The 15,211-nt window shown below is 39.0% G+C and overlaps 1 protein-coding gene across 4 annotated transcripts in view; it reads right to left on the bottom strand.

The window, feature by feature from the left end:
• Positions 1–13,000: 13,000 nt before the first annotated feature.
• EIF2A (eukaryotic translation initiation factor 2A) overlaps positions 13,001–15,211 on the bottom strand; it is a 37,689-nt gene continuing 35,478 nt past the window's right edge. For 3 of the 4 annotated variants that reach the window (XM_060011416.1, XM_060011417.1, XM_060011418.1), the window contains exons 12-14: positions 14,890–15,018; positions 14,026–14,091; positions 13,001–13,403 (exon numbers count right to left, since the gene is read on the bottom strand). In XM_060011416.1, the coding sequence (XP_059867399.1) occupies positions 13,338–13,403; positions 14,026–14,091; positions 14,890–15,018 (261 nt within the window). In that variant the 3' untranslated portion in view covers positions 13,001–13,337. Of the gene's footprint in view, positions 13,404–14,025; positions 14,092–14,788; positions 15,019–15,211 lie in introns of all 4 variants that reach the window. The other variant, XR_009519334.1, reaches the window with a different exon arrangement.

The following is a 15,211-nucleotide window of genomic DNA, read 5'->3' as shown; positions in this document are numbered from 1 at the left end:
CTCTTTCTGGGTGCATGCTATGGCCTTTTCTTTGAACTTGGAATATTGCGCTCTCCTAAAGGAGTCTTTTTTAAAAAGACCTTTGGAAAACTTCGACATATACAAGAACAGAATAATTACCTAACTCATTAACGACCTTTAACAATTACTGGTATTTTGGCAATCTTAATTGTCTATAGTACAGCTCTAACCACTTCTCCCCCAAGGAAGCAAATACCAGACATATCACTTCATCTATGGATTTTTAAGCATGTATCTCTAAAACATAACTTTTCTTTGGGGAGAAGAAAACTGACCACAATACCATTATCCCACCTTGAAAAATAAATTATTGCTTAATACCAAAATATCCAGTGTTCAAATTTCTCCTATCTTAAAGAATATTTATCTATTTTTATTGTTAATTTGTTCAAATTGTTACGGAACCAAACTTGGGTCTGCTAACCTGTGGGCAGTAAACCAATTTACTGACACTGGACTGTAGTGAAGGAAAATGCAGCATTTACTGTAAAGGCGCCAATACAAGGACGATGGGTGGCTCGTGCTCTAAAACCCTGAAACCCCTGGTGGTTTTGCCTATAAAAGTCTTTATAGGCAAAATTTGGCGTGAGGGATGCAGGGTGTGCAGCTTTCTTCTGGTTGGTTGGTGGTGAGGTGCTCAGCTTGAAGTTACCATCCTCCACCAGGGTAGGGGCCTTAGTTCCTGTAGAAGAACTCAAAGATATTGTTATGTATATTCCCAGGGCTGCACTATTGTTTCCTGACTGCTCCTCCCTTGTTTCTGTCCCTTCCCTGATTAGCAACTGTTTGAATCTGCCCTTTGGAATTCAGGGACGGTCAAGGAGTCTGAATGAAGCCTATTTGCTACAAACAAGAAACCAGAGACACAGAAAGGATTTGTACCCAGGACAGCCCCACAGGGGCCCCACAGTTCCATTTCAAAATCAGGACCAAAATAAAAAGTAATCCTTTGCCATTGGTTGATACGTCTTTTAGATCCCACCAAACAAAGCCTTTAAGGTCAAGATTACACCAGGAATTGAAAAAGTTTCATGTATTATTCATTACAGCAAAGGGAACACACACCACAGGGAATCAAGGGGAGTCTCAGTAAGAGGGTGTTAGGAAGATTATTATAGCATCTGGGCTTTGGATGATTTGGGAAGAGTATTGGGAGTGCCAATGGAAAATTTGGTCATATTTTTTAAATAAAGCCTCAGAATGAATAAACATCAATCATTTTGGATTATTTAGCCCAGGTATTGCAGTTATGAAATACATCAGGTGTGAATTCAAGAAATAGTTGAATAGGAAGTTCTCAATAAATGTGTCTGCCCATAGTTTCTCATATCCAATAGTTTGAATGAAGCACATGATCAAAAATTGTTTCCTAATTTAAGGATGCAGTGAAAGTCTGAAAACATTTCACAATATTTGATTTCAACTCAAAGTGACTAAAACAAGTCTTATATATCTTAGTGAGATAGGAAGGGGGCAGGGCACAACCTTTAAAAGAATGACATAGCTGTTGAGGACATGACATAAACTGGTTAGAACCAACTAGGTCCAAGATCGTGGACGAGTAGACTTCCACTAGACCTTGAGCCTCAGTATATGCTCATCTACTGACAAACTCTGAGTACAGCAAGGTTGCTGGATATAAGCTCATTTTACAAAAATCAATAATTATCTTTCACCAACAATTTAAAAATGTATTTTAAAAAAAATGTATCCTTTACCAATACTTCCTAGAATAAATCTAAAATGAAATGTGCAAAACTTTTATAAAGAAAAATATAAACCTTTCTACTTACTCTTCAAGGCCAATTCACTGTTTGTTCAGTGAAGTCTATCTTCAGCCCTTCCTGCACTATGCCCCTGAGGCACTCAGCACTGACCTCCTACCTAGTCATTATATAACACTGTAATCGGTTATTACTATGTCAGACTCTTCTGCTTTTAGCTGAGACTGGCAAGGTTAAGGACTGTCATTCTTCCTTGTAGTCCAGGTGACCATGGACTTCTTGAAATAACAATGAGAATAAAATGAGAACAAATAATATCAGCTACTATCTATCGAGTGCCTACTATATACAAGGTGCTATTAAGGGCTTTACCTATATTATTTGTATTTATTAATTACTGACACAGAGCAAATAATGTTTGAATGTGTGCATGTCATGGATGGTTAAGATTTTAAACAGTGAAGAAGAAAAGAGAACGTAAGCAAAAGCCAGGAGAGGGGTCGTTGCAGGACTGCTGTGCTAGAGGGGGGTTCCACTAGGGGATGAATGGGAAACCAGATCGGGAATGTAGGTGGGGCAGGTTGTGGAAGTCCTTGAATGCCAGGCTAAGCAGTTTAAATTTTTTTCCTATAGAAAATGGGAGCTATTGAAGATTGGCAGCATTATCAAAGCACTGTCTTAGGAAGACTGATGTAGTAACTGTGTGCATAGTGATTGAAGTAAGAAGTGTCTAAAGGTAGGAACTCAGATACAACAGGGAGTAGTTAATGCAGAACAATCATTATAAACCACTTTGACATAGCACAAAACCAGGGCACAAGGAATAACTAGACTTGCTGGGTTCTTGAGGAACGACTTCTTAAAGAAGATCACTATAGGGTAAGAAAGTATTTCAACTGGGAACAATAAGATGTGCAAAAGTGGACAAGTGGAAAATCTCATTAAGCCTAGAAGGTTTCCACTGCTGGGGCGCAGACATGTGTGGTGTGGCTGGCAGGTAGACACATGTGTATGTGGGTTAGGGTGGGGGCACATGGAATTAATCCTTCTGGGAAACAATGTATTTTATGAGAAGGAACCAAACAACAAAAGCCCAGGCAGCGACAGAGCACAGGCCTTTGGGGGAAAGATGATTCCAAATCCAGCATAAGGACTGTTGCTCAGATTGTATCCCCATCCCAGCCCAACTCAATTCAAAAAAAGTGACAAGTCTAAAAGCCTAAAAATGCAGCACAACATTGGAACCCCAGAAGCACAACTTTTAACAACTCTCCCCCAAAAGAATATAATGTAAAGGGAAGAGAGACATTCTCCATCTTATCCAGGGACACAAGCTATGGCATGAGGAAGCTCTAGCATATCAGGCTTATGATATGCTAAATATGCCCAGATGTTGAGAGAGACCCCAGGGCCCAGTGGAGCAACCTCAGGTGCCAGCAGAGGGTGGGGTATGCAGCAGTGCAGATGTAGCAGTTATCAGAAAGAAGTATGGTGCAATTAGGGGCAGTGGCAACACCTGATAAGAGTTCATTTACTGAATATAAATCAGACATCCCCTGGAGCCTCCCAGACATACTTGGAAGTGGGGCAGGGGTGACAGGCATTAAATGGATTTGCATGTAGGACCAATGAGTCTGTGACATGTGAGCTGGTATTATTATTATTTTTTTTAATAAATTTATTTTATTTATTTTTGACTGTGTTGGGTCTTCGTTGCTGCGTGCAGGCTTTCTCTACTTGCGGCCAGCGGAGGCTGCTCTTCGTTGCGGTGCGCAGGCTTCTCACTGCAGTGGCTGATCTTGTTGCAGAGCACAGGCTCTAGGTGTGTGGGCTTCAGTAGTTGTAGCACGCGGGCTCAGTAGTTGTGGCTCACGGACTCTAGAGCGCAGGCTCAGTAGTTGTGGCTCACGGGCTTAGTTGCTCCGCAGCATGTGGGATCTTCCCTGACCAGGGCTCAAACCTGTGTCCCCTGCATTGGCAGCTGTCTTCTAGCCAGGAAGAGGGCCCTCACCAAGAACCAAGCTGGCCAGCACCTTGATATTGCACTGCCCAGTCCCCAGACCTGTGCAAAATAAATGTCTCTTGTTCAAGCCACACAGTCTATGGTATTTTATTATAACAGCCTGAGTTAAGACAGTGAAGAAGCAATAATCATGTCTCTAGCTCAGGTGTTCTTCTGGTTTAATTGGTCTAGGATGAGGCCTGGGCACCGATGTATTTAAGTTTCCCCAGACTATGAAGCCAAGTTTAGTGTACTAGACTTGAGGTCTCTTAGGGTATAGACTCAGGTCTTATTTGTCTTCAAATCTCCAGAGAACCCAGCAAATTACTATGAACATGGAAGTTACGTGAACTTTGATTGCAGTGAATGGTAATGGAAAATGTGGCAAGTGGTAAAAGAAGATAATTTGTCAACGTGTTAAATTTCAACTTTTGACTAGATAGTCAAGTAAACTTATGATGGAGATAACTAGTAATATGGTACTAGAAAGAGACAGAATGTACACATATGTATTTGGGGATAATTTAAGTGCACGTGGTAGCTAAAATTATGAAAGAACATCCATATGTAGTAAACACATAATAGTTTTGAGGCCTCAATTAAAAGCATTTGATACAAAGTAAATTAATATAATCATCTGGAATTGAACTTAAAAACAGTATCTAGAGAACATAGGCTGTATGGGAAAATATTATTTGAACCGAATGTATCCATTTCAAGATCGAAAGTAAGAAAGAAATAAAGAACGCTGTACAAAATTTGAGCAGCAAGTTACCTTGTGGGGACTTCTTCATAATATTAATAAGGTGCATATTGTAGGAAGGCTCCCCAGCATTGACTCCTCCTCTTCTGGTAATGGCACTTCAGTTTCTCTTTGGAGGACTGGCCGGAACCCATTGCACACAATCTTGTTGGGACTGTCAATTAAGATGCCCAGGGCTTCCCTGGTGGCGCAGTGGTTGAGAGTCCGCCTGCCGATGCAGGGGACACGGGTTCGTGCCCCGGTCCGGGAAGATACCACATGCCGCGGAGCAGCTGGGCCCATGAGCCATGGCCGCTGAGCCTGCGCGTCCGGAGCCTGTGCTCCGCAACGGGAGAGACCGCAACAGTGAGAGGCCCGCGTACGGCCAAAAAAAAAAAAAAAAAGATTCGCAAAGCTTTCCCAGCCAGAGCTGTGACCATGTCCCAAGCCAAAAACTATTGAAGCCAGTTAATTCTGGTAGAAGAACCCTGAGGAGCATTCTAGACCCCAAAGTACTCTGGTTCCTGTCATCTCCTGGGCCTCATTGTTTTTCTTTTCACTTGAATCTGTGAGCTATAACATATTCTGTTACTACTCTTTTCCTCTTAAGTTAGAGAAAGACCATTTCTGTTGCTTGCAAACTAAGAACCCTAACCTAGAGCCATGTTAAGCTCTTTCTTTCCTTAAGCCTGGTTTCAGGTTTTAAACTCTTGCCACTCCCATCTCCAACTCTTAAACATAGAATTGTTGGCAGACAATACTTAGAAGTTCAGACAGTAGACTATCAGTGTCTAGGAGGCCATTACACAGATGGGATAACCCGGGCCCAGCAAGCTGTTCAGGCCAGCAAGCTCAGAATCAAGGCCAGACCTCAGTACCAGGAAGGGGCTGGAGCAAGAGCCTAAGATTAAAGGCGTACAATAAAAACTATGTTCACACAAACACCTGCACATAGATGTTTATAGCAGTTGTATTCACATTGTCAAAACCTGGAAGCAACCAAGATGTCCTTCAGTAGGTGAATGGTTGAATGGTTAAATAAACTATGGTCCATCCAGACAATGGAACACTATTCAGCGCTAAAAAGAAATGAGCTATCAAGTCACGAAAATACATGGCGAAACATTAAATGCATTATTGCTAAGTGTAAGAAGCCAATCTGAAAAGGCTGCATACTGTATGATTCCAACTACGTGACATTCTGGAAAAGGCAAAACTACAGAGACAGTAAGATCAGTGGTTGCCAGGGAGAGAGTAGGGAGATGAATAGGTGGAGAACAGAGGATTTTCCCATCAGTGAAATGACTCTGGACGCTACTATAATGGTGGATACACGTGATTGCACCTGAGACCAAACCCATAGAATGTGCAACACCAAGAGTGAAACTTAATGTAAACTATGGACTTTGGATGATTATGATGCATCAAGATAGGCTCACCAGTTGTAACCAATGTCCCACTCTGGTAGGGGATGTTGATAATGCGGGAGGCTGTGCGTAAGTGGAAGAAGGGGGTATACAGGTAATCTCTGTACCTTCACCTCAATTTTGCTTAGAACCTAAAAACTCATCTAAAAAAAAAAATCTGAAAAAAAACCCCACCACCTTCGCTTCCTCTGCAGCAGTCTTGCTAGGGTCAGCCACTACCTCTTTCTCCTCCAGGGAACAGGGGGATGTTCAGAAACAGCCAAGTCTCTTCATTTCGATTGGAGGGAGTTCAGATTCTCACAGCTTCTGTGCGGTTGGCTTCATGGCTGTGTGACCTGTGTGGTTACACAGGGCCCAGAACTTAAAAACGCCCTGCACTTGGTTTAATGCTTTGCTGTTACTGCCATGAAATTCTTAGTTTTTGAACAGGAACTCCACATTTTCATTTTGCACTGGGCCCCTGCTACTTCTGTGCCCAAGGCTGATCACTTCTCTGTTCCGGTCAATATTACCAAACTCTCTATCTAAATTCCCAAGTCTTTCATTGCCAGTGTTTAAATGCAAATGCCTGCTTGAGTTTTGTGGTCCAGATGTATTATTTCAATCAATAAGTATGCATGAATTGTCTCTATTATATGACTGGGGGCTTGGGAGAGGAAGCACAAGCCAAGGACTTTAGACTCCTTAAGAGGGTACCATGGGCCCTTGCTGGGAAGAAGAGGGGGAGAGAACACAAAAGCAAAGCAGGCTGGGCGCAATAAAAGGTTCTCTCTGGTGATATCACAATTCTAGGATTTGACCTGTTTAGCTTCAACTGAACATAGACAAATAAACAAAACTGTGCTCAGAAGTAATTTTGCCCAAGGATGTGAATGCAAGCAGCTCTGCTTTGCCTATTCTTTTAAGCCTTTAAAAACACAGCTGGGGGCTTCCCTGGTGGCGCAGTGGTTGAGAGTCTGCCTGCCGATGCAGGGGACACGGGTTCGTGCCCCGGTCTGGGAAGATCCCACATGCCGCGGAGTGGCTGGGCCCGTGAGCCATGGCCGTTGAGCCTGCGCGTCTGGAACCTGCGCGTCTGGACCCTGTGCTCTGCAACGGGAGAGGCCACAACAGAGAGGCCCGCCACCGGAAAACAAAAACAAAAACAACAACAACAACAAAACACAGCTGACTTTTGTTTGTTTTTTGACTTTTCTTTTGAAAGGAGCTTAATTCCTAAGAGATTTGTGGAGGTATTCCCAAGTCACACAGTTCCTGATTCGCAGCTATACCTGGCTTACACAGCACCTATTTCCTCTTCCAAGGGTGCTCACCATCACTCCCAGCTCAGAAAAGAACCAGAGATGGTGTCCTGGGTGTGATGGCTCTGACCCAATTCCAGGGTCTCTTCGCTTCACTTCTCCCTTGCTTTCTGTCTTTCTCTGTCCATCTCATGTATATCTTTTTCTCTGTAATGTCTTTTTCACTTTCCCTCCTGCTTCCATTTTTTGCTTAGTGATCTTAGGAAAAATCTCAATTGTAGTTGAATTTGGAAATAGTGAAAATTTAAATGAAGGAAAAGAGAACATAAGTTTATATGTATGTAGCAAAGAACCAGTATCTAAAGCACACAAAAATGACCAAAAGCATCTATAGGAATCTCCTAAAAATTATTTTCTTCTACTTTTTCCATTTAAATCTGCTTAAAAAAAAAGTTAGCATTCAAACTTTCAAAAAGAATTCTCAATGGGCTTCCCTGGTGGCGCAGTGGTTGAGAGTCTGCCTGCTAGTGCAGGGGACACGGGTTCGAGCCCTGGTCTGGGAGGATCCCACATGCTGCGGAGCAACTGGGCCCGTGAGCCACAACTACTGAGCCTGCGCGTCTGGAGCCTGTGCTCCGCAACGAGAGAGGCCACAACAGTGAGAGGCCCGCGCACCGCGATGAAGAGTGGCCCCCGCTTGCCGCAACTGGAGGGAGCCCTCGCACAGAAACTAAGACCCAACGCAGCAAAAATAAATTAATTAATAAACTACCCCCAACATCTTCTTAAAAAAAAAAGAATTCTCATTCTATTATTGGCCTTACATTTTAAAAATTAATTTGTAAACAGCTTTTTTGTTTTAATGAATCTATACTCAGTTCTTCCATGTAAAGTTTTCATGAACTCACCTCAGCACCAATAACCACTTATATTATTATCCTCTATAGGAAAACATATGCAAATTCCATTTGCAAACATTTGACCTACAAACAAACTCTTGAGACACGATTCATTTGCAGCCAATAGGAGATTACTGACAGAACTCAGGGGAAGGTAGGAGTTAAGTCTGACGGCAAGGGGCTAAAGAGGGTTAATTCAAGGAGTTTGTCAATATAAAAAGAGCAGGGACTTCCCTGATGGCCCAGTGGTTAAGACTCCATGCCTCTAATGCAGGAGGCATGGATTCAATCCCTGGTGGTCAGGGAACTAAGATACCACATGCTGCGCAGCCAAAAAAAAAAAAAAAGGAGCAGCACCCCAAGCTATTACGTTTTCATTTGCATATTTCTAGTACGGAACGTATTTCCATAAATTCTAATTCCTTAATTCCCTAATTCTCTGATCTTTGAAACCCTCTAGTGAACATAACAGGAATTGTGTTTTGGGTGAAATGAAAAAAATGCTTTTGATTTTCAGATTCACTTAAAATATAAAGATATTATAAAATATATTTTTAAAAACCTTTAGAAGTATGCTTTTCTGACTTCCGCTTTAAGATAGCGAAATAAGCACATGCATTTGCCTCTCTCCTTTCTCAGGGTCTTAGAGAAATGACAGTAAAGAGGTACAGCAATAAATCCATGGCAACGCTGGAAAGAAGGCAGTGGTCTAGAAACTGTAAAAACTCCAGACAGGGAAGTGTAATTCTCCCACACGACCAGAAGATGAGAACAAGAAATACCGGTAAACCACAGTAGTATCTCCCATCTCTTTATATCGATATACAATGTATGCTTGTTTTATGTATTTTTGCCTAGGTGCTATATAGACTGAATGCGTGTGTCCCTTCAAAATTCCTACGTTGAACCTAGTCCCCAGCATGATGGTGTTTGGAGGTGAGGCCTCTGGGAAGTGGTTAGGTCATGAGGGCAGGGCCCTCATAAATGGGACTAGTGCCTTTATAAAAGTGGCCCCAAGAGCTCCCTCACACCTTCCACCACGTGAGGAGATGGTAAGAAGACAGAACCGGGAAGCAGATTTGTCAGAAATAAATGTCTCTTATTTATAAGCAACCCAGTCTATGGTATTTTGTTACAGCAGTCCTGACGGATTAAGACACCTGGCTACATCTTTTGGTACCAGGTCTTGAATCTTCAAGTGTCTTTCACTTCATTTCAATGTCAATCTTAACATTTCTAAATACACTGTATTTCCTTTGTAACCTGCACTTTACACAGTAAACACTTGATGAATTGACCTATGCACCTCTCTAAAAAGCACGAAGTTTATTCCTCCTCAATCTGGTTTGATTTTATGGTCTTGGGGGCAAAGATGACCCAGAGAAGTAGGCACCTGGTGTGGCTTATTCCACTATTCCTCCTTCCTTCCAGGAATAAAGAAAACACTTAACTTCGGCAAGATTGGAACAGCAACGCTGTCACTGTAATCTCTGTCATTTTACTACTTATAAATTCATATCACTTTGCCTTGCTCTGGACATTAATATATTTACATAGGTGGATGAATCCAAGAACTGCTTTGAAACCTCACTTGAATAAAGATTTTTAATAGTCCTAGCTGTCCTTTCTAATATCTCACTAACTCAAAGAAATATACTGCAAAAATGACCACCAGTTAAACTGAGCATCCACAGAACAAATTTAATTTCTCACAACATCCAGCTTAATCCCAGAATACAGATAAACATCGATACTTGTTATTTTAAAGCATGTGTATATGTGTGTTTAACTGACATTTTATAACCTAAATGTACATCAGTATGAGCTGGTTAAATTATCTTACCTCCACACAATGTGGTCATTATAAAGATATATGTATAAATTTTAAAAGAGTTATGTACTGATATGGAATGATTTCCAAAATATGTTAAGGGAAAAAAGGAATAAAGAACAGTGTATATGCTTTTTTTTTTAACGGAAGTGTATGTATACTTGAACATAAATATGCAATGTATCTTTAGAAAGATACATAAGGAAGTGGAAATTGCTGCATCTAGAACAGAGGTACTTTTCACTGTGCGCCTTTTGTACTGCTTGAATTAAAAAAAAAAAAATCCTGTTCATGTACTTCCTATTTAAAATTTAAAAAAAAGAGGATTTTATGTGTTACTATATACGATATTCTTACAGATCAGTAAGATGAAAGCCAAATAGAGAAATGGGCCAAGGAAAAGAAAAACAAATTCACTAAAAAAATATAAACAACCATCAAATGTGGAAAAGTACATAACCCATTACTAATAAAAAGAAATAACAAAACCAAAAAGTATTATTTCCCTTCCCTCGATTTGGTAAAAATTCAAAAGCCTTATAGATTTGAAAAGAATATGGGAAAATTTCACTGGTAGAAGTATAAACCTTTAAAGAAGGAAGGACTTCCCTGGTGGTCCAGTGGTTAAGAATCCGCCTTCCAATGCAGGGGACTCGGGTTCGATCCCTGGTCAGGGAACTAAGATCCCACACGCTGTGAGGCAATTAAACCCGCATGCCACAACTAGAGAGCCCGCATGCTGCAACTACAGAGCCCACGTGCTGGAGCCCGAGCACCCCAACGAGAGGAAGCCTGCGCGCCGCAATGAAGAGTAGCTCCTGCTCGCCACAACTACAGACGGCCCGTGGGCAGTGACGAAGACCCAACGCAGCCAAAATAAATAAATAGATAGAAAAAAGTTAAACATTACAAATAAGGTTAAAGTTCCTTTTGACTACCGCCCATCCTAGTAGTCAATGTTATCAGTCCAGTGCATACCCTGTCCAAAGTTTTGTCTGTAAGTTTACATACTTAAATGTAGCCATAAAAAACATAGTATTGTTTCAAAAATATTCTGTATTATTTGGCAACATATATGTTTTGACGTAAATTGTATCTCTATTCCTTTTCTAAGAGAATTCCTTTTTTCCAGCTACAAAAGTTGGGTTTTGCCCTTTTTCTCTTCTCTCACTGGGAAGCTTGTGTAACGCATGCACGAGCCTTTGTGTCTACTGCAGTTATCTCCCCTCAAGCTTACAATGGTATTCACAGATGCTTATGGTAAATGCCAAATACATTTCAGAGATGATTAAGGAAAGGAGATTTTTATGAGAATACAGGATTTATAGATTTTCCTTTATAATGAATACACAGCAGTGTATTTAAAATTTCATTTTCAAGCACACGTTTATCACCTTACACTCTTCTATCACCTTACTCTTACTCCCTGAGGACAATGTATTTAAAATAAAAATCAAACAAAATATGTAGTCAAAGAACACGTCAGTGATTTTTATATTGCTATGTGCTCAGAAATAAAACATTTCTTTGGAAAAAATTAAATGGATTAAATTACACAAATAAAGACAATTCTAAAAAAACGAGTCCAAGCAATCTAATTTTGGTCAGAACAGTCACCTTGGAGCAATTAAAAAGCATCTGACTAAAACAAAAGGTTCAATGATACTACCTCTAAAATAAACATTTTATTTTATTTTTCTTAATTTTTTTTGGCCACGTGGCATATGGGATCTTAGTTCCCAGACCAGGGATCCAATCCATGCCCCTGTAGTGGAAGTGTGGAGTCCTAACCACTGGGCCGCCAGGGAATTCACTTAACATTTTAAAAATGATGAATATATTTGCTGTAAACTGTGTAAACTGGTAATTCATTTTAAAAATTTAAAATTAAAAAAAATTATTAGGCTGCCAGGCCAAAAAACATTACACTGTCTCAGGATGAATTATTTAACATTTTATTAGAAAAACAATTTTTAAATATATTATAAAAGCAATATATTACTTTAAAAAAGCTTAAGTTTCTATTAACAGAAATAAATTAATGTTGAAAGTAATTATATGTACATGAGTGTGTGTATGTTCACACTCACTTCACACACAAAACATTTAAAATAGCACTCAAATTTTAATGCATTAGGTCTTTACCAAATCTTATTTGCAGCTTTGGGGCATCAGAGAACTCAGTTATCTGTTTGTGTATATCTCTCAAAGTATTCCTAGATTCTTTTGCTTTACTTAAATACTAGCTCTAGATAATGAAAACCTGTATCAATGCAAATGAAATAAAAATAACTTCAAATGTAAATCAGATGAAAAAAATTAACAGTAATAGATTCTAAAACCAAATAGAAATTAGTTTTGATAGCTGAGTATCTTGGATTATCAGTACATCTTTTATTCTTCATATGAGTGAACGATCAAAACAATCAAGATGACTATAGCAAAATGATCACAGTTCATGTTTAGAAAATATTTACCTCATCATTAAATGATCAGGTTTATTATTTGAAATATCAAAATAAAATGTTTTGCTATTTTCTATTTTTATTCTATACTTACTTTTTAGAACTAGTCAGAAAAACTTTACTTCAAATACTACAAATAATATAAACAATTTAATATATTTATCTTATTATTTTTTAAAAATTTATTTATTTATTTATTTTTGGCTGCATTGGGCCTTCATTGCTATGCGTGGGCTTTCTCTAGTTGCAGCGAACAGGGGCTACTCTTTGTTGCGGTGCGCTTCTCTTGATGAGCAACACGGGCTCCAGGCGCGTGGGCTTCTGGAGTTGCGGCGCTCGGGCTCTAGAGTGCAGGCTCAGTAGTTGTGGTACACGGGCTTAGTTGCTCCACAGCATGTGGTATCTTCTGGACCAGGGATCAAACCTGTGTCCCCTGCATTGGCAGGCAGATTCTTAACCACTGCGTCACCAGGGAAGTCCCAACAATTTAATATATTCAGTACAACCTGATTTTAAGGTGTTTCTTTAACGTTTGATAATACAGTGTTTAGGATCAAGATAGCCACGTTATATATTCAAAGGAAATATTTCCCAAACTTGCCTTGTAAATTAATAAAGAATCCGTTAATTGACGAAAGTCAACAATGATCAAATTTAAAACGTCTTTATTCATTTATATGGTAAATACTGTCCCCTACTAAAAAACAATGACATTGGTCTTTCAATCTGTCAAGCTTAGCTTAAAAGAAAAATCTTATGTCTCTTTTCTATATCATGTGTTGACAAGATACAGGATGCAGGAGGTAAAAATCAATTTAACAGACATTATTAAATAATTCCACACATATGCAGAATCTTGGATAAATGGTTAAAATTATAAGTGAACATTAAATGTGGGCACATGAATATTCCATGTACACCAATGGGTTTAACAGAAAATATGTTTGCATTGATTTCTGGTAACCAACTTGCTTTCTTTGAATCTTTAAATACCCAGTTCCAAATCTTCCAGCTCCTGGAGAAGGGCTTTCTCTTTCTGAATTTTCTCCAACTAGAAAAGTTTAAAACAATAAAGTTATTAAATAGGAAATAAAATAATTATTGGATCTATAGCCATATAGCAAAAGAGAAAAAATTTAGAGAAAGAATATTTCTGAGACTTTACCAGATCTACTGGTAAACATAGATTTAAAAATACAGATTAGAAACAAGTTCTAATTTGTTATTTGGTATGAATTAAGGTAGCAAAAAACGGAGCTGTCTTACTGCATGCATCTTTAGGTCTAATAAATCTTCCATTCTACACTTGGGCTTCAAAGTGTTGAGGGAAGGAGGAGGGAGAGGGGCAAACGGGACAGTGTGACCTGAGACACAGGAAAGAAGAGAATCTTCCATTTGTCTAACATAATATAAACTGCCTTTATTTTCAGCAGCAATGGCATTAGTATGCCTCAGAGGAAATAGGGACTTCCTCATTCACCACTATCCACATCATGTCTTCCCCTACCCTTGCCTATTTAAGACTAAAAATGTTAAAAAAAAAAAAAATGGCACATGGTTTTCAAAAGAAGTTTTAAAATCTATACGCTCTTTTACCTGATTAAATAATTGCTTATAATAAAAAGGGAAGGGTGGTAGTGACTGTGAGCCCAAATGAAAAATGCAGAAAAGACCTGATTTTTTTCTAGCTGTTTTCCAGTTGCTGCTTGTTCTTTCAGTTGTTCAATTGCTTTCAGTTTCTGCAAACATCAAATATATTATGAGTCAAAAGGAAGATAAGTAATTTTAGAATGCAAATTTTCTTATTAACAATTCAATCATATAGATGTGAAGCCTGAATAAGGAAAATCAATTATCTTACATTTGTATCAGGAACAGACTGCTAAAATGCTAAGGTAAACTACTTTTTAAAATTAAATGTAAAATTGGGTATGTTAAGAACATGGAATTTAGCGAAGTACTTTTCAAGATTTTAATTAATATTATCATATATGTACATCTATGTGTACACATGTACATGTATATGTATTTAAATACATCACCATTTTCACATTTCAGAACCTCATTGTACCTGGACGATGTCTTTGGCTTTAAGAGAAACTCCATAATGTAGCCTGGGAAGGGCTCTAGAAACCTGGATTTTACCTCCAAGGCCGCCATCACAAACTGGTTGCAATTTGACAAGTTAATAAACTTCCTTTTGTTTCTCTTTCTTCATCTTTAAAAATGGGATAAATATCTGCTCTTACCTGTCTCACAAGTGTCTAATGAAAAAGTGAGTATAAAAGTGTTCAAATGTACATTATTTCTTATTACTCCAAAAATCAATAATAAAGACTAATATCCTTTAGACAACTGTGAACAGAACTAAACTAGGTGCCATTCCTAAGTTACAGTATTTCATGGTGAAAAAGCAACAATGAGGACTGTACAAACCTCTCGGATGCCTGTCTTTAGGCATCTAAGCATTACTTTCTTTGTATAATTCTCATGTATTCTTTCAATAAACACATGTGCTTTTCACTTAAGCCTCCCACCTTCTTCAGGTTCTTGATTTTTTTGTCTATCTCAGGGTCTCCAGAAGTTGACTGAGAGATAGTGTTTCGTGGTGCGCTCTGTGGGGCAGGGGTAGGCGCCATATCTGGACTCTTATCACTTCTTGCTTCCTACAGGAAATAGTTTCAAAAATTCAATTTTCAAAAATGAAATCATTAAAGTATTTCAACAAACACAGCCTTGGTACATGAAATTCACAAACCAATATATGATTTTATCTTTTGCACATTTTATATGAAGAAAGCATCTGAATTGCTGGTCTCATGAAGTATGCTATATTGTCTCATAACAGATAATTACAAT

This window comes from Delphinus delphis, chromosome 4 (genome assembly GCF_949987515.2).
Source record: "Delphinus delphis chromosome 4, mDelDel1.2, whole genome shotgun sequence".
In the NCBI taxonomy this organism is placed as follows: domain Eukaryota; kingdom Metazoa; phylum Chordata; class Mammalia; order Artiodactyla; family Delphinidae; genus Delphinus; species Delphinus delphis.
Note: the sequence above shows the minus strand (reverse complement) of the source record. Positions and strands in the feature narration are given on the sequence as shown.